The 24,654-nt window shown below is 43.1% G+C and overlaps 1 protein-coding gene across 2 annotated transcripts in view; it reads right to left on the bottom strand.

The window, feature by feature from the left end:
* CDH20 (cadherin 20) overlaps window positions 1–24,654 on the bottom strand; it is a 204,588-nt gene that overhangs the window by 22,451 nt on the left and 157,483 nt on the right. For both annotated transcript variants that reach the window (XM_043444235.1, XM_043444236.1), the window contains 5 exons: window positions 19,634–19,928; window positions 18,670–18,789; window positions 15,695–15,862; window positions 12,248–12,435; window positions 1,729–1,982 (listed from right to left, as the gene is read on the bottom strand). In XM_043444235.1, the coding sequence (XP_043300170.1) occupies window positions 1,729–1,982; window positions 12,248–12,435; window positions 15,695–15,862; window positions 18,670–18,789; window positions 19,634–19,928 (1,025 nt within the window). The remainder of the gene's footprint in view (window positions 1–1,728; window positions 1,983–12,247; window positions 12,436–15,694; window positions 15,863–18,669; window positions 18,790–19,633; window positions 19,929–24,654) is intronic.

Here is a 24,654-nt window from a genome sequence, read left to right as displayed (position 1 = left end):
TCAGAATCTAGAAAAAAGATGTGGAATTATCCACTGAATATTCTCATTGACTTTTAGAAACAGGATTTGAGTTTTTCAAACTGTTCTTGTTTTATTTCAAGTATTTTCCCTCCATAAAGTTTTATTCTCTGAAGTTTTCCCCACAGTTCTCCAATATGAGTAGATCAATCAGAAGATACACATGTATTCTTGGCTTTTGACATAAATGTAATTGTATTATAAATATAAATTTATAATAGAATTGTTTTCATTTATGATGTTTTTTGGGGGACAATACAATTTAACTAACTTCTTCCCATCTTATAAGCTTAAAAAGCTTAAGGTTGAACTATCACTTCTATAAAATTGTCATAACTTATAAAGATTCGTTGCCTACTAAAAATCAAGTATCAGAATTGAAACAAGATTATTTTAGCCATTTTAATGCCTGAAAAAACATTTGCTACTTGGTTAGAGGAAGCAGATTTCCCCCACTAAGGTTAATCTCAGGAGAGAATCGTTTTTATTAAATGGCAGAAGTACATTTTCCTTCAAAATGGCACCTGGTGAGGGAAGTAAGCAGCTGACAGAAAAGGCCTCTGACAAATTGAGGTGTGTTTAAACTGTGCGCTCTGTGCTAACGCCCGAGATCCATTTGTGTGGCTTTCGACAATTAACGTGACAGATGGCCTCAAACAGCCTGGGAACCCTGATCTTTTATGTCAAGCTTCAGAGGCTTGGCAGTTGCTCTGGAAGGTTGAAGTGTCAACCTGTTCACCAGCTGTTTGCTCTTTGGTTCCAGGGTCGATAGGAAGTGGCCGTGGCTATAAGAGGAGCTCTTTGCCTGCTCTTGAAGGGGAAGCATCTAGGTTGGAATCTTGATGTTCAAAACATACTTTGGAGAGGCTGATTTGTGGATTTGCAATAGAAAGTCAGTCTACATGTCATCAAAGCTGTTGACAACCGTGGGAGTTTTCTATGTCTGTTCTTTCTATAATATATGGAAATATGTGTTTGTATGTATTATTTTTTCCATTTTTAAAGTAAAAATGTCAAAGGTTCACAAAAATTAAGAGTATATAATAATCACTGTTATATTCACCACTAAGATTAAACAATTTTTAATGCTTTGATATCTATGTGTCTATTTGACAACATCTGGGGTCTTTTTTGGGGGCTTCCCTGATGGCTTAGTGGGTAAAGAATCCGCTTGCAGTGCAGGAGACAAAGGAGATGTAGGTTTGATCCCTAAGTTGGGAAGATCCCCTGGAGTCTAAGGGAATGGCAATCCACTCCAGTATTCTTGCCTGGAGAATCCCTTGGACAGGGGAGCCTGGTGGGCTACAGTCTGTGGGGTGTGCAAAGAGTCAGACTTTATAGATTGTTATAACTCAGGGAATGCTATGGTTTTTTTTAGCAGGTAGAGGCCAGAGATGCTGCTAAACATTGTAAAATGTATATGATACCCCCCTCAACAAAAAATTATCTACCCCTAAATATCAGTAAGGCCACGACTGAGCACTGAGGGGTGTGTGTATGTGTGTTGCTGAATCAGTTGACAGGGAGTTGTAGTCATAATGACACTTCACTTCTAAATAATATGAAAAGTCCATGTCATTTAAGAAAAAAAAAGAAGCATTTAAAGAAAGAGTCTCCAGAGATGGAATAAACAAAAAGAAAAAGTGCTAGAAAATTAGAATCAAGGGCAGATTCTCGGAAATAAGGCAAAGGTGAAATGTGTGGAAAAACCTGATTGAGTTGTTGGTCACATCTGGGTCCTTGGCAGAAACGATCTGTATGGTTGTCCCAATTGCCACATCTTCAGGTACCTCCACAAAATAAAAGCCAGGGTCAAACACAGGGGGCTCATCCACGTCTTCCACACTGATGTGCACCGTGGTTGTGTCTTGAAATGGGCCCAGGTTCAGAAACCGCATCTCGAGGTGAGGGTTGGCTCCCTCCACTTTTAAGGTATAGCTTTTCTTTCTCTCAAAACTCAGGGGCTGAAAAGTAAGGACAGGAAGACTGCTTAGTTAGGAGCATGTATGTCAAGGTTCTAAAGGATGGATGATACTGATAGCTGGCGGGTAGTTTCCCAAATGCATTAAAACGGTGGAAAAGAGACAAGAGGAAAAATAAGCAGAAATTTTCCATTTGTTCCATGGTTCTTGCAGTTTCAACAATTTGGGTAAAGAAAGTAAAGGGGATGGTAGATGCTTTAGAGATAGTAAAGCAAGCCAGCCTGCTGATGAAGAAAGCCACTGCACCCTGAGCAAGGCTGACTTTGACCTGTCTACTCTGTAATCTGCATGGTCATCGTTAGAAAGACTTGTTCATTTGAAAAGGTGTCATGATAATTAAGAGTGAGTTTGAGTTCTTTTTCAGTGTATCCAAGCAACTGAGGTCTAAGCTTCTCTGTTTTCTCCCTTAAAAATATTCTTAAGGACAGAGGCAATAGTGATCTTTTCTAAGAAACTATCAATAAACACCTCATGAAGGTTCTTAGTGCATTGTGTCAGATCAATATTTGTGTGTTTAGTTTATCATAGACAATCTCTTTTAAAAACCTGATCCAGTGCCTCATTTTATAGTTAAAGAAACATTCTCAGAGAGCTAGAAGACTGGCTGAAGCTGATGTGGTTGTCCGTGTCAGGGTGGAAATGCTGCTAAGGGCTTTTAGATTCCTCATTCAGGGCTCATCCACAAAGTTTAACTTTGTCTAATAAAATCCCATGTCATGACATATAGCTTTTTTGGTGTTTCCTTTTTTGGATCTTTCTCTCTACCTTCAGAATATTTTATGTCAAAATAAATACAGCACTTCAAGGCAGAAAGTAGACTTGAATGCTATCTCTTTAAGAATAATCCATTTAAGTTTTTTTTTTTAGACTGACAAAAATGTATAAAAGTTTTAAGCAACACCTCAAAATATTATTAATAATTTTAAGAATCAGGGAAATTCAATTCTATACAATAATTGCAGAGGATAGGAAAGCAGTTCCTAAAGCTGAAAAGTCACATGTCAGCTTATGTGGTGACTTTGCCATTTTTTTTTTTTTCCATAAAATATGCTGCATGTCAGCACATTTCATGTTAGAAAGAGGCAAATGTCTATTTAAGCAACTAGTTTGCTTTTGAGAAACAAACAGCAGGAGGAATTGCTTTAACTAAATTTATTATTTTCAAATTCTAACAAAAAATTTTTGTTTATTTTGTTGCTGTTGTTGATTTATCACTGTTCTGTATTTACTTAGCACCATAGGTTGTACTCTTTGTTTCTTAGAGTCCACTGTTTCCGTCTGAACCAAGTAGCCATTCCTACCAGCCTCCCTGCCTCCAAAATTCCTAGTCAAAAGACAGGGTTTTCATAAACAGGAAAATCTGCCACTCAGGTTTCAATAACTCTGGTGGAATAGATTTACCAATTTATTTTATTTATGTTACTCTTTTAAGTCTAAACATCTGTATTTCCTGGTAATTTATTAATACATTGAATTCTTTCAGAATTCTATCCCTATGTAGAAGTAACCCAAAGTGGACACTGATTGTTTATGTTAGGTTTGAGCTAGGCAAAATATGTTGTTTCTGTAATTTTAAGTCATTTTTCTAATTTGTCATGAATTTCATAAAAATTAAGATGTAACTTATATACCTTAAAATTCACCTGTTTTAGTGTAAAGTTTTGCAAGTTTTGAGAAATGTATACAGTCATGTATGTGCTTCCTATGATAATTAAGATACAGAACAGTTCCATCACCCCGTTACTTCCTGACCAGTGCTTCTTTGTGGTTAAATCCCACCCCTGGCACCTACTGGTCTATTTTGTGTCCCCATTACAAGATTGTCACATATATGCAGTCTTTCAGTATGTAGTCTTTTGAGTCTGGTTTCTTTCACTTAGGTTATGCATTTGAGATTCATCCATGTCTTTGTGAACGTGGAGTTTTGTCCCTTTTATTGCCAAGTAGTATTCCATTATATGGGTTTCCCAGATGGTGCTAGCGGTAAAGAACCCACCTACCAATGTAGGAGACATAAGAGACCTGGGTTTGATCCCTGGGTTGGGAAGATCCATTATATGGATGTACTGCAGCTTATCCACCCTCCAGTGGAGGATGTCGTTCCCAATTTCTGACAGCTATGAATGAAGCCACTACGAACATTTGTAGACAGGTTTTTGTGGAAGCATAGGTTTTCATTTCACTTGGGTAAATACCTTGGAGTGGGATTACAGGAGTACATGGTAAGTATATTTCTAACTTTATAAGAAACCTCCAAACCAATCTTCACAGTGGCTGTGCCATTTTGCATTCCCACCAGGAATGCATGAGAGTTCTCGTTGCTCCACATCCTTGTCGTCACTTGGTTTTGTCAGTTTTTCTGATGTTAGCGTCCTAGTGGATGTGAAACGGTATCATGGTGGTTTCGATTTGCATTTCCCTAATGCCAAGTGATGTTGAGCATCTTTATATCTTCTTGAAGAGTTCTTTGTGTATTTTATGTTATAGTCCTTTATCAGACACGGATTTGCAAATATTTTTTCTCAATCTGTGGTTTGTTTTTTCACTCTTTTATCAGTGATGAGAAGAAACTCTTAATTTTGTAAAATCTCATGTATCACTTTTTATTTTGTAGATTGGGGTTTTGGTGTCATATCTAAGAAATCAGGGTCACAAGGTTTTCTCCTATATTTTCTTCTAGAAATTTTATAGTTTAGTTTTTTATATTTAGGTAGATCATCTAAATTTCTTTTTATAGGTATGAATCAAGGTTCTCTTTTTATTTTTTTTAGATACAGACATCCAATTTTTCTAGTACTGTCTGTTGAAAGACTACAGTGAGTTTTTAATTATTTTTACAGTTTCTTTTTAAATAACTTACTTGAAGTGAAGTGAAGTGAAAGTTGCTCAGTCCTGTCCAGCTCTTTGTGACCCCATGGACTATACAGTCCGTGGAAGTCTCCAGGCCAGAATACTGGGGTGGGTAGCTTTTCCCTTCTCCAGGGGATCTTTCCAACCCAGGGATTGAACCCAGGTCTCCCTCATTGCAGGCAGATTCTTTACCAGCTGAGTCATAAGGGAAGCCCAAATAAGTTACTTAGTCATTTTTATATTATTTAATATTACTGTATCCCTTAAGTAATTTTATTGCTTAAGATTTAAAGAAAGCATTGCCTTAATACCTTAAAGTTTAAATTGCCAATAATTGATACATGAGTTTGACATTTCTCTCTTGAAAAGTTTTTGTACTTGTTTTTACATATTTAAGTAGTAAATCGAAGAGTAGAAATGTCTGAGACCTCTAGTTAAATTCAGGAAATTTCCTAGAGTCGGAGCACATAAAAATGAAGTCATTGTATCCTTGAAAACTGAGTAATGAAAATTATGTCAGAAAATAGTAATGCAGTTCCCCTAAGCAGAATTAATCATTGCCTCTTCTTCTCCCACAATACTTTGTCTTACTTCCATTATGGTTCTTCTTATTTTGGATTATAAATATTTTTTTCTGTGTTAGTTGCCTTCATGATATTAAAGGGCAAAGACAATGATACAGTCAGATTTTTATTCCCCAGGGCCTCGCCTGAAACCCCAAAATGCTGTTACCTTGTGTAGTGCAAAAGTTTGTCAGTGTATTTACGTGTACTGGTTGAGTGGCGATATATACAGATGTTTTATTGCTATATTTTAGTGATTGAACGATATAAATTTTTTCATATTTTGACATTTTGGATATAGAGTTGCTTCTGCAATTGATGGCACCCTGTAACTTCTGTAGGAGGCAGGATGTAGTTGTCAGCGTCTGTGCTGGCTAAACCTGGTCAAAGTCATCAATGCTATACTTCATTTGAGTTCTGCATGTGTTGGTAATACATGTGTTGAATTTTGCTGCCTTCTAAAATATTTTAAAAAAGATTGTATTATGATTCAACATTGAAACAAAAGTTGTTGTGTAGGCAAAATGACATGGAAGCAACAGCAGGGAATAAATCTGATGTTAGTGAAGCAAATATGCCTGTGTTTGCAAGAGCTTTCCCGGTGACTACAAACCGAGGAATAAGAAAGCGTTGTGCCATTAAAATTAGCAGAGTTTTTTTTTCTTTTTGAAGTGATATCTAAAACAATGATGAGAATTCATGGCACCTTAGATTTGATAAAATACAAAAGTTTTCAGAGGGGAGTGGACTGGAAACAGTTGTTTATTGAATACTGGAAGATGGAAGACACTGAAGCCATAAGATCATGCTCATACATAGAATAAAGAATATTCTGAAAATTACATATCTCAAGTTATCTTTGAAGCATTTAAATTAAGAGACTGAAAATCAATTGACTGATTACTTGAACACCCAAAAGACCCAAGGTACTGAGTAGTAATCAGTGTGGCTTTATGAAGATCCGATTCTGTAAATTCAACTTAATTTCTCTTTTTGAAAAAGTATGTGCTATTTTAGACAAATAATAGGCCTGGGAGAAATAAATCAAAAACAGAACTTTTGTTTCAATTTCACATGACATTATTAATGATAAAGTAGCAAGATGGGTGTGGATTAAGCATCTGAGTGACTATTGTTCCAAAAGTATAGATTGATTAGTCAATAGCCTCTAAAGTATTTATTATATTTGACTTATCCATCTACTCAACTTATTGACCTCTTTCCTAATTCAATTTTCTGACACCTCATAAGTTCAGAAGAGAAATCCAAGTGACTTTGGCAAAACTGATAAATATTTTGGTTAAACATAGATATAGTTTTAGCAATGACAATGAAAGACAGTATTCTGTCTTATGAGATTTAATCTTGTCTCCAGGTAAGGGAGCTGGAGAAGCGACATTTTGAGATTCCTTTTAGATAGAGCCATACCACTGTGACCAACCTCGTTTTATACAAAATTGTAATAGTTAATATTTTTTAAACTAATGGCTTACAGTAAGGTCTAAGATATATTCTAATAATTTGATATACATTAATTTGCTATTATTAAGGGGGCTTCCCTGGTGGCTCTGCTGTAATGCAGAAGATGGTGAAGAATGTGCCCACAGTGCACGAGCCGGGGCTTCTGTCCACGGGTCGGGAGGATCCCCTGGAGCAGGAAGTGGCAACACACTCCAGTATTCCTGCCTGGGAAATCCATGGACAGAGGAGCCTGGTGGGCTGCAGTCCGTGGGATCACAAAGAGTTGACTTAAATATTATTTTAAGATATAAAATTTAAAATATACTGAAACCTCAAAGATTCTGTTTTTGATTGCTTAATTTTTTAAAGATAATTTTTGCCTTAGACAATAATTATCCAAAACTCTGAACTTTTACCTTGTTGATAGTTATCAGTCATGGTAAGCAATATATTATTAATTTATAACTTGAGGCATGCCACATAGGGGGAACCAGAGATCATATTGCCAACACCCACTGGATCATTGGAAAAGTGAGAAAATTCCAGAAAAACATCTACTTCTGCTTTATTGATTACACCAAAGCCTTTGACTGTGTAGATCACAACAAACTCTGTAAAATTCTTCAAGAGATGGGAATACCAGACCACCTAACCTGCCTCCTGAGAAATCTGTATGCAGGTCAAGAAGTAACAGTTAGAACTGAAGACTGGAACAAAAGACTGCTTCCAAATCGGGAAAGAAGTACGTCAAGGCTGTATATTGTCACCCTGTTATTTAACTTATATGCAGAGTACATCATGCGAAACGCTGGGCTGGATGAAGCACAAGCTGGAATCAAGATTGCCAGGAGAAGTATCAATAACCTCAGATATGGAGATGACACCACCCTTATGGCAGAAAGCAAAGAAGAACTAAAGAGCCTCTTGATGAAAGTGAAAGAGAAGAGTGAAAAAGCTGGCTTAAAACTCAACATTCAAAAACTAAGATCATGGCATCCAGTCCCATAACTTCATGGCAAATAGATGGGGAAACAATGGAAACAGTGAGACACTTTATTTTTTTGGGCTCCAAAATCACTGCAGTCAGATGGTGACTGCAGCCATGAAATTAGACACATGTTCCTTGGAAGAAAAGCTATAACAAGCCTAGACAGCATATTAAAAAGCAGAGACATTACTTTGCCAACAATGGTCTGTCTAGTCAAATCTATGGTTTTTCCAAAAATCATATATGGATGTGAAGTTGGACCATAAAGAAAGCTGAGCACCAAAGAATTGATGCTTTTGAACTGTGGTGTTGGAGAAGACTCTTGAGAGTCCCTCAGACTGCAAGGAGATCCAACCAGTCCATCCTAAAGGAGATCAGTCCTGGGTGTTCATTGGAAGGACTGATGCTGAAGCTGAAGCTCCAACACTTTGGCCACCTGATGCGAAGAACTGACGCATTTGAAAAGACCCTGATGCTGGGAAAGACTGAGGGCAGGAGGAGAAGGGGACAACAGAGGATGAGATGGTTGGATGGCATCACCGACTCAATGGACATGAGTTTGAGCAAGCTCCGGGAGACGGTAAAGGACAGGGAGGCCTGGCGTGCTGCAGTCCATGGGGTCACAAAGAGTTGGACACGCCTGAGCAACTGAACTGACTGACATAATAGGGGAGCGTTCTTAATCTTATCATATGATGACTTTGTATTATTATTTCTAATGACCTTTTATAATTTTTTATTAATCCTCAAAGAATATGAATAAAATAAACTGCAATATTTAAATTACACCCAAATTTATATGATGATACCAAAATTAATGTCAGCATTTTGCACAGTTTTGAGGTCATTGTGTGCCCGTTACAAAGATTTCTGGTTGGAGGAATGCTGGATGTATCCGTTCTTTTGCTGTACTTGATTGCACTTTCAGTAAATACAGGACAAACATGTGAACTCTTCCCTTCTTTCCTTCTAAAGCAGCGTTAACTCAGCTCCATGGAACAGTATAGAATAAGGTTATTATTAAATACATTAATTCGTGCCACAGTCTGCTATGACTGCATTGGTTTTGTCAGGGTCATCAATGGTCTCCAGGTTCCTAAAGTCTGTGACTGATTTCCAGTGTTCTTCTGTGTCCTTTAGCAGCCTCTACCACAGGCAGTCACTGTTCTCCTGGGAAGTGTCTCCCTGCCGCCCAGGACAGCACAGTCTCCTGACTTCCCTCTGCTTGCCCGGTCTCTCCGCCTCAGTCTCCTTGCTTGCCTTTGCCCTCCCTGACCTCACCTAGGGGCGCCACAGGCTTACTTCACTGCTGTCTTCTCTAGAGATGCTCAATCCCTTGGCATATTATTATTTTTTTACTTGCTTTAAGTACCATTTATGACTCTCAAGTTTATATTTCTCACTCAGAACTCTTCTCCAAATTCCAGACTCCTATAACAAACAGCGACTGTATATCTCCACTTAGGTGTCTAATGGACATTGCAAATGCAACATGCCCAGCACTGAATCCCAATATTTCCCCATCTCACTTAGTGCCAGCTCTATTCTTTTTGTTGCTCAACTGACTCCTCTTTTTCTTCCTAACAGATCGACTGAGGATGTGAAAGAAAAAGAGGAGGACTGTTAGTCCTACTTTCAAAATATATTCAGATTCTGACCGCTTCTCACTGCCTCCATTCCCAATACCCTAGACCAAGGCATCATCCTCTCTTACCTGGATTATCACAATAGCATCCCAGCTGGTGTCTCCATTTCCATTCTTGCCCCCTTATGGTCTTTTCCCAACACAGATTACACAGTAATCATTTCATAGTAGAAGTCCAGTGATGTCACACATCTGTTAAAATCCTCCAGTTCTGCACTTCAGTCAGATAAACACCCAGCGTCCTGCCATCTGCACACACGGCCCTAACACCGTCTGGCCGCCTTGCTCCTTTTCTGGCCTCATCTCCTCCTAGTGTCCCTCTCGGACCTTAGAAAGCTCCTTCTGTTCTCGAGACACGCCGGGCAGAGTCCACCTCCGGGTCGTGCTCTGACTGTCTCTTTGTCCGGAACTCTTTACACACCCGTTCCCCTGTGCGCAGGGCTCCCGTGTGTGGTTCTCACTGAGTCACTCACGGGGTTCCTCCTAGGGCTGTGCATCGTCGATCTGCCCAACTCCGCGCTGTAACTCTGCCTCTGCTGCTGCTGCTTCTTCTTCTTTAATATATTTAGTCATTTGGCTGCACCTGGTCCTGGTTGTGGCCTACGGGACCTTTGGTTGCAGTATGTGGGATCTAGTTCCCTGACCAGGGATCTCTGCATTGGGAACACGGAATCTCAGTCACTGGACAACCAGCGATACCCCGACTCTGCCCACTTTAAATCTTTGCATAAACGTCACTTCTGTGTGAGGCCAGCCCCAAGCATGAAGTTAAATCTGAAGTCATGCTGGCTCTTCTGATCACACTCCCTTCTGCACAGAACTTGCTACTTTCTAATTCACTACCTTATTGACTTACTTTTGATATTTTGATAGTCTTCTTCCCCTTATAGAATGTAAATTTCAAGAAGGCAGAGGCTTTTGGTCATTTTATTTACTTTCTACATTAAATGCAGTGCCTGGCACATAGGTAGGCACTCAACACATGTTTATTGAAGAAATAATTTAAGATACCTTGAATTTTAAAGTGTATTTGAAATAGAAGAAAAGGAAGATTAAACCAATACTTTTTTGAATTAATTTATCAGATATATTTATTAGGATGTTAAAACTTCGATTTTATTAGGTTCTGTCTTTCAGCTGAGTATATACATATGTGCTTTATGCCACAGAATTGATAGCTTACATTTAGGAAACGTATTAACTTACTATGAAGCAGAGAGTTTCAAGTGGTGACATCCCTCAGCAGCTATGTTTGATAAAGCCTTTCCAAGTCTAATTAGCATCCGTGAGTCTTTAAGTAGCAATTTAAAAATCCCTGCCTGTTATTTATTGATTAATAATGATAGGATAGCTTGCTTTATTGTTATTTATAGTATACTGTGGTAAAAATGAGGTTATTCAAATGCAGATGTTGGTTAAGTCATTAATATTATGAGGGAATTAAGCTATGACAGTTTTTTTTTTTTTTTTAAGTGGCTAAGTAGCTTTTTCATGCTGTTCATGGGGTTCTCAAGGCAAAAATATGGAAGTGGTTTGCCATTCCCTTTTCCAGTGGACCACATTTTGTCTTGGGCTCCCAAATTACTGCAGATGGTGACTGCAGCCATGAAAGATGCTTGCTCCTGGGAAGAAAAGCTATGACCAACCTAGACAGCATATTAAAAAGCAGAGACATTACTTTGCCAACAATGGTCTGTCTAGTCAAAGCTATGGACCAAAAGAAAGCTGAGCGCTGAAGAATTGATGCTTTTGAACTGTGGTGTTGGAGAATACTTGAGAGTCCCTTGGGCTGCAAGGAGGTCCAACCAGTCCATCTTAAAGGAAATCAGTCCTGAATATTCATTGGAAGGACTGACACTGAAGCTGAAACTCCAATATTTTGGCCATCTGATGAAAAACTGACTCATTTGAAAAGACCCTGATGCTGGGAAAGATTGAGGGCAGGAGGAGAAAGGGATGACAGAGGATGAGATGGTTGGATGACATCACTGACTCGCTGACATGAGTTTGAGTAAACTCCTGGAGTTGATGATGGACAGGGAGGCCTGGCATGCTGCAGTCCATGGGGTCACAAAGAGCCAGACACAACTGAGCGACTGAACTGAACTGAAGTAGTGAGCTAGGAGAAGTGACATGTTTATATTTTTATCATGACTTGGTACCCTTCCTGTAAAACGATGACATGGCCAGTGTTTACATGTGAACAAAAGGAGTAAAGGGTTTTCTTTGTTGTTGTTTTGTCTGAGTTTTTGGCCTTGTTGTGAGGCACACAGGCTCTTAGGTCCCTGAACAGGGATTGAACCCGCACGCCTTGCCCTGGGGCCTCCTAGGTGGCGCCAGTGCTAAAGAACCCGCCTGCCAATGCAGGAGACACAGGAGATGCGGGTAGATAGATCCCTGAATTGGGACGATCCCCTGGAGAAGGAAATGGCAACCCGGGCAAGTATTCTTGGCTGGGCTAATCCCATGGACAGAGGAGCCTGGTGGGCTACAGTCCGTGGGGTCGCCAAGAGTTGGACACAACTGAAAAACTAAGCCGGCACACGCCCTTGCCTTGTAAGTTGGAGTCTTAACTGCTGGACTGCCAGGAAAGTCCAAGATGTTTTTTTTTTCTTAATGACAGGAAAGTGTTTATCAGAGGATTTAAAGCAATACTATTAACAATATAACAGTTCTTACTAATATTTCATACACGTTCAAGGGCTCCCCTGAAATGACTTGGAAGAAGGAGCTCGGTTACCTTCTTCACGGTTATGATGCCCACTTGGAAGTTGGGATCCGTGTTGATGTCGAACGCGTCTGCCCCGTCCCCATCCACGATCGTGTACTTCATCTCCGCGTTGATTCCTTCATCCAAGTCCTTGGCAAACACCCTCCCCACAGTCGAGCTAACTGGAGCTGATTCCAACACGCTCATCTGGTAGTGTTCTGTGAAGAAGTCAGAACATGCAGTTTTTGTAACCTGTCACTACACAAGAAAACACCTCCTCTGTATCACATCACATCCGCCACGCTGTGCAAAACATCTTTTTCATCATCCAAAGTTAAAACTTGAGTTTTACCAATGAAAAAACTGAGATCCAAAGGACTAAGCAGACGTTACTGGGTCATAGCCTGCATGGATGTCAGATGAGGAGGGGCCAAAATACGTAGATCATAATCCTAGCAGTAGGACAGGACAAAAGCAAAAATACTGCTTACCTCAGTGCATGCGCTTCCAGGGTGGTAGGCGGTACCTTGCTCTCCAGTCTTTCAGTCCTTCCTGACGCACTGGTTCCCCAGTGTTAATGCTGTTGTGGTCACAAAGTGCACGTTTATTCTGTTTGTGTTTCAGACGCACACATTTTCCTGTGGCCGGGCCAGCACGCTGAGCACCCGTCTGTGACCAGCTGCCCACGTTCGGAGCTGACCAGCGCCTGCAGAATAGGCCCGGCCCCAGAGCCCGGCTCTGCCGGCTTCTGCGCTGTCCGTCCATCAGGGTGTCTGCACTGGGGCCTGCGCCCCGGCGGCTTCTTCAGGGACACATCTCGATGCTCTTCGTTCTCTTTTCTGGAAGAGAATACCCTCAGGAGTCTCACCTGTGTGGGAAGCTCAGAGCCTTTTCCACTTGATACCCTGAATCCACTTGTTCAGTTCATGTTCATCTCCACGGAGTAGCGTTTTCGTTAACTTGCCTCCTCTGGGGCTCAGCTCTGTGATGCTCCTCGCTCTTCTGCCGGTCAGTGTGGATGACTAAAGACTCAATCAAACAACCACATTTTCGATACGTCCGCGGTGCCTCTGGTTCTCGTACGCATTGCAGGCTGTGGGGTGTGACCCTGGGAAGTCGGGGGGTGAGGGCATCATTCTCACAATGACCTGGGGGCTGACGGCACCCAGCCAGCGCTCAGCAGCCTCCCTTGCGCGGGAGGAGAAACGATGCCTGTCCTTTGCCGACCTGAGCCAGGAAATGGCTAATGTCTGCGCTAAACTGCAGGCGCTTGGATTTCATGATCTCTTTGCATTCTCTTCCAAAGTTGTTGATGGAGCAGACTTTGCTACTGCAGAACATGTTTGGGAAAAATAATTTTCTCCAGGAAAGTTAGGTGTTCTGTGTCAAAACAAACATCTTGTCCATACAATTTCTATACATAATGCATTATATTAGAAATAAATAGCCTGAGGTCTTGATACTCCATTATATTTGGTTAAATTAAAGGTAACTGAGCTTGTTCAGTATAAAATAGAAGGCGTGTCACTGTGTCAACAATCCCTAATCGGTTATGAAAATATTTGTGAAAAAGAAGGAAAGCAGGATTCAATATAACTTTCCTACAATAGGTCCAAATCTATGTGAACTGTGTAATAACTTCGCTCTTCTTCTCGTTCTGCCTTCTCAGAGACACTGTCCAGGGTCAGATCACAAAGCCGGGGGTAGGTCAGGGATGTTCAGGAATCTGTGGTCTAGTGACAGGTCTGTGAGCCGTTCATGGAACAGCAAAGATGGGTCAGCAGATGGGTCACTCAGGAAGCCAATCCATGTGGCCTTTCATAAGCTGTTTCATGATGCTCTAGTCTTCTGAACTGCAGAACCCATCGGCTTAGCAATCTCCTTGTTCATATCACTTATAAAACACTCCTCTGGTATCTTGTCTTTTGGTTTCACAAAATCTCATGGGGACTTTATGGATGCCGGTTGTATGCAAATATTTGAATTTTATTCCTGTATTTACACAGATAAAATAAATGGTTTGCCCACAATGTAGGCTTTCAGCAGATGGTCTGGTCTGGCCCTGTTTTAGTTTAGCTGTTGTTGATCCTGATTTCCTGGTTGAGTCTTTCACCCAGAACTGAGTCTGCCGCACTCACTTCTCCAGTTGCTCCCTTTTAGAATCTGCTTCTCAAATTCACATCTTCATTCCCGGTCTCCATCCCACAGTCCTAGCTCTATATTCCACCTTCCTTAATTCAGCTTGATTGTCCTGCTGTCACTTCATGTTCAAGGCAGAATTTGTCTTCCTCTTTGCCTGCCACTAGTTCCGCTAGGTATCCTCTGTTTCTCCCATTAGGACAATCTTTTTCCCTGTTGTCCAGACCTAGAACATCATTGTTGTCTTTGACTCCACCTCCCCTTAGCCAAGAAATCAGAGGTAGAAATCCAAGTTTTCTTATTTGTCCCATTCCACTTCTTCCGCTGTTTCCTTACGTTCTTATCAGTTCAAATCTGGACCATTCTAAAAGCCTCCTACCTGCTTCTAGTGTCCATTCCTGCGAGGCAGTGCTCTGCATGGCTATCAAAGTAGCCCTTCTTTATGTCTCTCACTTGCTCAAAAACTTTGCAGTGACTTCCATTAGACATGGAACATTTGAATCAATAAAAGAGCAGGTATTCATTTTCGGGATCTTTGAACATAAAATTACATTTGCAGCTTTATTTCTAGGACTTTATATCCCATACTAGAATGTTGCTCAAAACAAAATTTTTTTAATTGAATGAACAGCTTTCCCCTTCAGGAATGTTTTCTTTTTTTCCCTGTTTGACTCTGTTATATTCTTCAATACCTGGTTGAACTCTCATCCTTTTGTTAAGTCTTTACTCATCTTGGTTTATTGTGAAGGCGTCACTCTGCACTGACCAGGTGGCATCCCACTTACATTTTGATGAATACCAGTATACGTACTCCCAAGTGGGATTTCAGCCTCACAAGGGCAGGCACTTCGCTTCAGGAATCTTGTGCCCCTCGTGCCCAGGGCCCTGACTAAGCAAGCGCTCAGTACCTGCTGTGAATCGAGGGGTCACTGTGCCCACCTCCAGCTCTGGCTGACTCTCCCTGCATGCATCCTCAAAAAATCAATTCTTGTTGGAGAGAGGTGAAAAAAATCTTAGATATGACAGTGGTTTGTGGCTCTATAAAGTTCATCCCTGCCCAACAAAATCCTCTTGCTTAATATTTAATTGTATGAGGGGAGCGGTCAGGGCATGGCACTCAAGGAAAAAAAGGGCCTAAAGGGCTCCGGAGGGAGGCGATGGTGACGAGTAGAGACACACTGGTGCAGTGCTCTGAGCAGCTGGATCAGGGGGAGATGGTGACGTGAGAGCTGCATGACAATGTCAGAGAGGAGCCCGGGGGTAACTGACCTCACAGAGGGGCTCAGACCGGCCTCTCTCTCGCCCCCGCCACGACACTCTCGCCGGTTGGGTACTCACTCTGGGGGAAGCGGGGCGGGTTATCGTTGACATCTGAGAGGGTGATGTTGACAGTCGTGGTCCCCGCTAGTCCTCCGAGCTGCCCCCCCATGTCCTTGGCTTGGACGATCACCTCGTAGTTCTCTTTGGCTTCTCGGTCCATGTTCATGAGTGCGGTCCTGATGACCCCTGCAGGACAGAAACCATCTCTGTTTGTAGAAGCAGCACCACCGGTTCCATTTTAAAGACTGGGTTCTAGGCTTCTCCCTGTGCCTTGTCAGAGATGCAAGGCACCTGTTTTATTACACTTGAGGTCAGAATGTCGTTTCAGCTCAGTCGTGTCCAACTTTCTGTGACCCCATGGTCTGTACCCCGCCAGTTTCCTGTGTCCATGGGATTTCCCAGGCAAGGATACTGGAGCGGGTTGCCATTTCCCTCTCCAAGGGATCTTCCCGACCCAGGGATCGAACCCACGCCTCCTGCATTGCAGGCAGATTCTTTACCACGGAGCCATCAGGGAATCCCCAGCTTTTTTTAAAAAAATGAAAAGCTGTGCTTAAACAAAGGGTGAACGAGTAAAGACTGTTTCAGCCGGCAGGGCTCAGTTCAGCTCAGTTCAGTCGCTCAGTCGTGTCCGACTCTTCACGACCCGGTGGACCACAGCACGCCAGGCCTCCCTGTCCATCACCAACTCCCAGAGCCCACACAGACCCCTCTCCGTGGGGTCGGGCTTGGCGGGCTGGTTCCCGCAGCGCACTCCCGAGAAAGACCAGGAGGTGGCAGCGGTGGCCCTCTAACAGACCTGGGACCTGATGGTCTGCAGCGACTCCAGGGCTGCTCTGTCTCACCAAACAAAACTGGGCTGCAAGTGGGAAACAAAGCCTCAAAGTCCGCAAGTCTGCGATTTTTAGATCCTTCTCCTTTAGCTCTCTCTCCAGTCGCTAGAGCCCTCCTAGTGTGAGGGACTCTTCTCCCGGCAACTCATTCCCAGTCTGCTTTCTCCTGCCTCCCCAGTGCCTGGAAGCAGGGGTGGAATTCAGATTTGCTCCTCTTTTTGTTGTGTGTTCAGTCTGTTTTACTAGGTTCTGCCTACCTCTGTGCTTCAGTGCATTCTGTGAGTTAAGACATACACGATGCTCTGAGATGTTTATTGTTAACATCCATACGAGATGAACTTGCCCAGACGGTGTGTAACGTGAGGGTGTGATAATGTGCTTCCGTTTAGAGAGAGGGCTCTAAGTCAGAACCCTGTGGAATGTGTTGTTTCGATCCTGCCAAGGATGTGTGGGCATGTGTGATCCTCCTTTTCACGCTTCCACTTAGAGAAGCTGACTTCTGTACTCTCTAGACAAGGATTGAAGGCTTGTTTACTGCGCGTTTACGGTGTGACCCCCGGCCCAGCAGACCTTCTGCGCGCCAAGGGGAGAGGCTGGAACCACAGACCTGTCTTCGCTTTACTCCTATCGTGTCTGTGTCGCGTCACAGCAGCAGTCTAAAGTGAAGCATGCAGTGTTTTCTTTTCATAAATGCCCCGTGGGCATGGCGGTAACTGTCTTCTCATGTATTTTTGACCTTAACACTATAGCTGCCCCCTGGGAGCTGTCAAAATAATGTAAGTTTCCTCTTAATGATGTAAAGGACATATTACCCTCTTCCTGTCTGTATGTTTCCTCCCTGCGGGCACCCCCCTCATGGTCCCTCCCTCCATTTGTAGAATGGTTAAAATTGCTATTTTATAGAAATCCCTAACTGGAACGTTTTTTTCTTTCCTCCTACTAATTTATACTCTCTTACTTTCTACTTTTATGACATAATTTTCTGAATCCTTGGTTCCCCTGAGGACTTCTGGAAAAAATTATATCAGGTTGCTAATAGAATGTGTTTTTTCTATTTCATGTAAAGAGATGACTTTGAGTGTTTGGCATTGACTTTGTCTCTGTGGCTGTAAGTTTCTTTACTCAGGTTTTTTGTTAATTACTCTTAGGTCCATATGTTAATTTTCCCACATGTAAAATGAATAATGCTTCCATATATTTCACAAGTTTACAAGACTACTGGGACACTCAAATATGGTGAGATCTATGAATGTATTTTAAAAGGGAGAAAGTCTGGCACAAGTGCAAGATGGCAGTGTGGAGTAATATATTATTAATATATTAGTAACAATCATATCTGAGTTCCTCTGCCCAATTCAAAATGGTTAAAGGGAATTCTTCATAGACAAACTATACATTCTGTTGTCAAAGTTCTTGAGTAAAACTGAAAACAAAACAGAACATCCAAAGCAAACTGACTTGTTGGCTGTTGACTTGTCCTTTTCTGGGCGGGGCCCTCGCCCGCCCAGTCCTCTGCGTGGTCCTCCTGCTGGAGCGTCCCACTGAGCCTCCCTTCTCGGGGCCCACATCAATGCTCTGTGCTCCACTCATTCTGCCTTTGCTCTCTGCTTAGGACGGGGCGGGCTGGCGGGAAGAAGGCTGGACCGCATGTCAGGGGACACATCTACAGCCAGGGGCACTGTGTGAGGTCTCCATTCACGATTCCCGTACCCACTGAGTGAGTGGCGGTGGACTGGATGACTTGCCTAAGGCGCTTTCTAGTTTCAAAATCAATTATGCTGGTTCTATAGTGAGCCCGGGTTAATATGCCAGTCCTCTTAGATCTTCCTGAAGTTATGAATGACCTTACTCCTGGGGAATGGATACAACCATAGGATTATTGTTATTATTTTTGGGTTTTGAAGGCTGGTGAGGAGGCCCTTCTGTGGAGGCAGTTCTGCAGGCCTCGAGAGCAGGCCCAGTGCACTGTCTGCACCACGCTGCCCTTACCCACCGCGCGGCGCTAGCTTGCTGTCTTCACCCCGCGCGTATAACCATCTTCCTAGTGAGTGCGCCGTCTGGAGAGTTCTTGAAAAGGAGAGTTGGGTCTGTCCTAAGTCGCAGTTACAAATTATGAGAGAACAAAACAAATACCTCTGACCCAACTGTCCCATCACATACCTGTTTTGGAGTCCACGGAGAAATACGGCTGGCCCTGCAGGACGCTGTACACCACGCGGGCACTGTTGCCGTAGGTCGGGTCATCAGCGTCGGTGGCTGTCACCTGGATCACAGAAGTCCCTGAGAGAGAGGTGGACACCTGTTCAGGCCGAGCTGCTCAAGACTGGAGGCAAGCCTGAATGGCAGTGTTAAAGCATTTGCAGGTGTTATGTCTGCTTCCTTGAGGGGGCCTGTTTCTAGGTCAGGCTTCTATAACTGCTTAGTACACAAGTACCTCTTTAGCGGGGATGGGAGTTATTGGTGTCTTAAATTCTTAATAACTTGTGAGGACAAACAGGCTTTGGGCTCTTCATTCCTCTTTTGGTAATACCAAAATGCTTCTCCCTTATGAATCAAATATCTGCCTACCTATCTTCCATCTATATTTTGTTTTGCTTTTTAAGAACCAGAACTGGGGATTTCCCTGGTAGTTCAGTGGCTAAGACTCCATGCTTCCAATGCAGGGGACCCAGGTTCAGCCCCTGGTTAGGGAACTAGATCCCACATGCTGCATTTAAAGATCTCACGTGGTGCACTAAAGATTGAAGATCCCAGATCCCATGTGCCACAACTAAGAGCTGGTGCAGTCAGATAAATACGTGAATAAAAATAGATGAAGGAAGACCCAGAGCAGAGTAACAGGACTAGGCTTCGTATCACTGCTGTCTGTACTGTGGCTGATCTCACGTCTGAGTAGCTCGGTGCAGTTGTGTGGACTGTTCTGCACTTTCTCTCCTCCACATTGAGGCGGGAGGGCCTTCTAGAGGGGGACCACTGTCTGCGAGGATCGGTGCATCCCCGCCTTACCCACTGGTGACATTTCCGGATCGGTGCGCCCCGCCTTACCCACTGGCAACATCTCTGGCATGGTGCATCCCCGCCTTACCCACTGGTGACATCTCTGGATCGTTGCGCCCCGCCTTACCCACTGGTGACATCTCCGGCACGGTGGCGACATAAGGCCCGTCCAGGAACTTGGGCTCGTTGTCATTGATATCTTGGATTTTGATGATGAACTCGGACTCCGGCTCCATTGGCCTGCCCGTGCGCCTGTCCAGGGCCTGAGCCCTGAGAGTGTACTGGGCCCTTTCCTCCCGGTCAAGCCTCTGAATGGCGTGGATGTCTCCAGTGGTGTCGTCGATTGTAAACACAACGCCTGCGCCTTCTCCCGAGAGGATGTACTTGATGGAGCCATCTCCCCGGTCCATGTCTGAATGAAGCTGAGGGGAAAAGCACCGGCCTCTCAACAGGTGTCAAAAACAAACAGATTTTCAGGATGGTACAAGTGTATGATTTCCTTTCAAACAGGAAGACTTTTTCTTCCCACTCAAATGTTTTAAATGTCTACAAAGAACTAATCGGCTTTGAACATGACTGTATCAAAGAGCAAATATAAGTTGATGAATAAGCAAAATTTCTCCACGTCACATTCAGTATCCTTAACTTAGTACTGTTTTTAGTTCCTCTCCCTGAGAAGTGCAGAAGATGGGAGTTCTGGAACGTGTGGGACCCATATTGTATTGTATTGTATCCCCTACTGTATTGCCCCATGTACAATAGGAGCAAGTCTAATAAGGAGGAATCCAGCTTTTCCATTTAATCTTTTTTAAAGGATAAGTGTAAACATTTAAAAATTTAAAAGTGTTGATATAAATTATTTTGGAATTTCAAAAACTTTAGGACACTCCACGTTGTCTGAGAAGCTGCTGAAGCAGCTAATAAAAACCGTCTGTGGCCGCTGAACTGGAAATACTAGATGACTTCTGGGGGGCCCTTGAAATTCTCTAAATTCCATAGCTGCCCTCAGCAGGACTTTGCCTGCTTCTGTCTCAGGTAACAAAATGGAGTCTTACAGCTGGTTATTATCCTCTGTGTCAGGGTATCTATCATTTTGATGGGACCCATTTCTGGCCTTGTAATTGACTCACTCAAATCTGTATGTAGAAGGCTGTGGTAGGCACATGCTTTTATCTGCCCATCCAACTATATTTTCTCCGAAATTACTCTGTGACGACTCTCAAAATGAGCCTAGGGGCACTGTGCTCATTTTAAGCCTAGAAATAAACTCTTGCAGCTCTAATTATAGACAGTGTATATAAGTGGCAAGAACCCTAGAGTTTTGTGCTATCTTATAACAGTCCTTCTCTAAGAGAGCAACGAAAAATTAATTACACCTAGTCAGTCACCACTAACTCTTGTTGCTGGGCTTGCACAGTTCAGTGATAAAGTCAGTGAGATTCGGTTAATAAAATAGACCAGTTTAGGCCAGAGAGGCAAATATAACTGGCCTGAACACTATCTGTCTCAGTTATAAATTGAATGCCCTTGACAAACTATTTAATGTTTATAACTCTCAAGTTCCTCTTATTATAAATGTAGAGAACAGTGTTAATTCTTACTTTGCAGGTTTGTTGGGATCATTAGAAATTAGTGTATGTAAAGCACCTAGCTTTCTCATAATAGGAAAGCTATAAATGGGGCCAATTATGATGATGATGTGCTTGCAGAGAGACGGGTATTAACATGCCCAGCTCTTCCGTACTCCCTTCGAACCTCCGGGAGTGCAGCAGAGACGACAAAAACAGCCTGCTGGCCTTTTCCTTATGCACAGCCCAATGGTGAAGCTGGGAAAGCTGCCTGAAGCATTGCTGGTTCAGTGTTAGTCTGCGGGTTAAATGGTACGGACCCCAAGGAAACACCTGAAAGTGTATCAAGACTTTGAGCTGATCTCAAACTGACTCACGGCCAAATCACACAAGCAATGATTTTGCTGCCTAGAGGAATTCAGCTGTGTCTTATCCAGAGAAGGGCGATAAGAGAACAAAACTGGCCGAAAAAATAGCCGTGGATTTTTTTCTACTTAAAGAATTCTATTTAGAATCTAAAGTCCTCACATTTTCTTACTCCTTATACAGTATTATTATTATTTTTCACATTCTAAGTCTTCTATTTATTTAATTTAAAACAAGCAAGGTGCCTAGCTCTTATTGTGTAGAATAGAAAGCTATTTTATTTGGACCTGGCCACAAAAAAATGAAAATCCATTCCATCTGGAACTGTGTTCCCAGGCAGAGGGATGGAATTGGGAGGAGGAGGACAAAAAAAAATCCTTATATATTTATGCATGTTTACATACATATATATATGCATATGTAAATATAAATATGTGTAATTTTAAGGCATATAGCATAGGACTTTCACTTAGAGTGAAGTAGGGCGTGGCAGATTATCCAGGGGAGAAAGAAGGAATTGAAGCTGACATTAGAGAAAATACCCAGGGTTGCTTGGAGGTGTTCTAGCTGTCATCTAAAAAGTTTTGTCCTGTGAACCTTAAGAAGGTGAAGCATCGTGTGATTATCACTGGCCAAGTTTAAGTGCTCTGCCTACGGAGAGTGCTTGGTAAGTTACAGGAGGCTAGAGATCTTTGCAGCTCAAGAGATGGTCCTGGCTCCTCGGGAGTCACTCGGCTGGCTGATGTCAATGGAGTCTGGGCTGAAACTGGATCTGTGATCTTTGGTTTTGTCTATATTGAGAGAAGAATTTGAGGAAATTTCTAGATTGTGAGTTCCTTGAAGTCAGGAACCATGTGGTTTTCATCTGAGTGTGAGTCTTTATGTGCAGCAAAAGCTCAGTAAGGTTGTATGAACGGGAGGTATAGGGTGCAGCGTTAGAGTTTAAGCTTTTAGTGAAAGCATGTTGTCTTTGTCTTAGAGGAGTTGGCAAGCATCTCTCAGGTAGCTTCTCTGTGTATTTGTGCACAGGAAAAGCGGGGAGTGCCGGGAGCCGTTATGGGGGGGGGTCCCGCCCGTGACGAGGTCATGAAGAAAATACCGGGCAGGCAAGGCCGTCCGGGACCCCATCCATGACGAGGTCACGAGGAAAAAACCTGACAGGCAAGGCCGTCTAGGATAAGGGACCCTCCAGGTTGGCCTCGGCCTCTACTCCACCCTGTATCCTCCCCCCCTTTTCTGCTGTTGTTCTTGCTTGCCCTGTTACAGATTCTTGTGTTGCCTGCCTAGAGCTCTCCTGCTTCTCTTTCACTGAATGAGGACCAACTTAAAACCCTAATTAATAAATCTCCTGGACGCTGGTACCCTATGAAGGGGCCAGGGATGAAGGAAATGCTTCAATTCAAACATTTTGCTGGCATTCTGGCTTGTTTGATAAATGTGTGATCTCATTGCACAAAATGCTCTTGATTGTTCTAAACATCCTAAGCACAGTACGCTAACAAAAACTATTAAGCATAGGCCCATTCACGGGGTGAGAAAAGCTCCACAAATATAATAGCCACAAATGTGCCTAATAGAAAATACTTTAGATAGAGATTAGCTGGCGACTTCTTGCAGGTGGTTAACTTTTAGACTAAGAGCCTGTTTTGTGCCATATCTGCTGTTTCTGCAGTCCTTCGCATTTCTGTTCTGTAAAAATGTAATCCTATCTAGTTCCCATAGAGATGACGCTTATTAAAAAGAAAATAGATTAATTATAAGAAAAACAGGGTTGGCTACTGAAGTTGCTTAAGTCACACCAGGTGCAAGCCATAAAATGTTAGCAGGCCTGAAGGCCAAATGATAAGAAAGACTCTTGTGAATGAAAAAGTATGTGGTGACATCCAGTTTCTGTTGAAGGTCAAGTTGCTGTAATGTTTTGAGATGCCCTGTGTGTAAGCAATATGCACTTCCCCCAAAGATGTTGTTAAGGTATAAAGGGGCCATGCAAAAATAAACTTCAGACTTAGCCCCGAGCTTTGTCTCACTCTCTCTCTCATTCACCGACGCCGTTCATCCTGAGGGTTCCCCTGGATCCTGCTGGGGCTGGACCCCGGCAGGGGAGAACATCACAGGGAAGCAGGGGCACCTCCCAGGAACAGGAAGAGTTGTTCAGTCGCTCTGTCCTGTCCAACTCTTCTCGACCCCACGGACTGTAGCCCGCCAGGCTCCTCTGTCCATAGGATTCTCCAGGCAAGAATACTGGAATGGGCTGTCATTTCCTTCTCCAGGTGATTTTCCCGACACGGGGATTGAACCCATGTCTCCAATGGCAGGCGGATTCTTTACCTCTGAGCCACCCGGGAAGCCCAAAGGGAAGAGTACCAGCTATGAAAAGTGTCTGGATCTACTTACATATAACTCATTTCTAGGGGATATACATTTGACCCTTGATCTACGTGGATGTGAACTTTGAGGGTGCATATATATGTGGGTTTTTTTGTTTTCAATTATAAATACTGCAAACAGACCTACGCATGTGTCTGTGGAGCAGAAGCACGGATTCAGAGAACCGTGAGTACAGAGGAACCGTGGATGTGGACAGAGGGCCAACTCTAGAGTTACGCCTGGATTTTCCCACCGTGTGGAGGGTTGGTCCCCTAACCCTCTAACCCCGACGTGGTTCATGGGTCAACTGAAATTGTATCAGTTCAGGATCTAGTCGGGTAACAAAACCCATACCAGTCATTTTAGCGGAGAGAATTTAATATGAAGGATTGAAAAGGAAAAATGTTCCTTTCTAGAGGTGTCACTGGTGATGGTAACCAGTAACTTGAGGAAACAGCTTGTGCCCCTCTGGTTGGGCGAGCAGAGGACAGGAGTTGGGGGTGCTTGGAATCTAGATGTTTGGAGGAGGCTGGGCTGGAGTCCTCTGAGAAGGGGGTGTTATCCCCTTAGGCTGGACTCCAGGCATTTAGAAGTGCCCCCACCACCCCAGTGCGGCGCCGCCGCCCCCCCCCCTCCCCCCCCCGCCCCCGCCGAGCTGAGACTCCGACCTCTGAGAAGGGGGCGCCCTCCAGTGGATGTGTGAGGCTGGGGTATGCAAATACTTCCAGAAACCAGAATCAGCTCCCACAGATAAAAGGAGCAAGTCCCTCTTCTCCTGCCTTTGGTTCTCCCCCTAGAACATTCCACTCTCAGAAACCCGGGAGCTGCTTGGAAACAGAAAAGCTGT

This window comes from Cervus canadensis, chromosome 23 (genome assembly GCF_019320065.1).
Source record: "Cervus canadensis isolate Bull #8, Minnesota chromosome 23, ASM1932006v1, whole genome shotgun sequence".
Classification (NCBI taxonomy): domain Eukaryota; kingdom Metazoa; phylum Chordata; class Mammalia; order Artiodactyla; family Cervidae; genus Cervus; species Cervus canadensis.
This window is presented reverse-complemented; position numbering and strand designations above follow the sequence as displayed.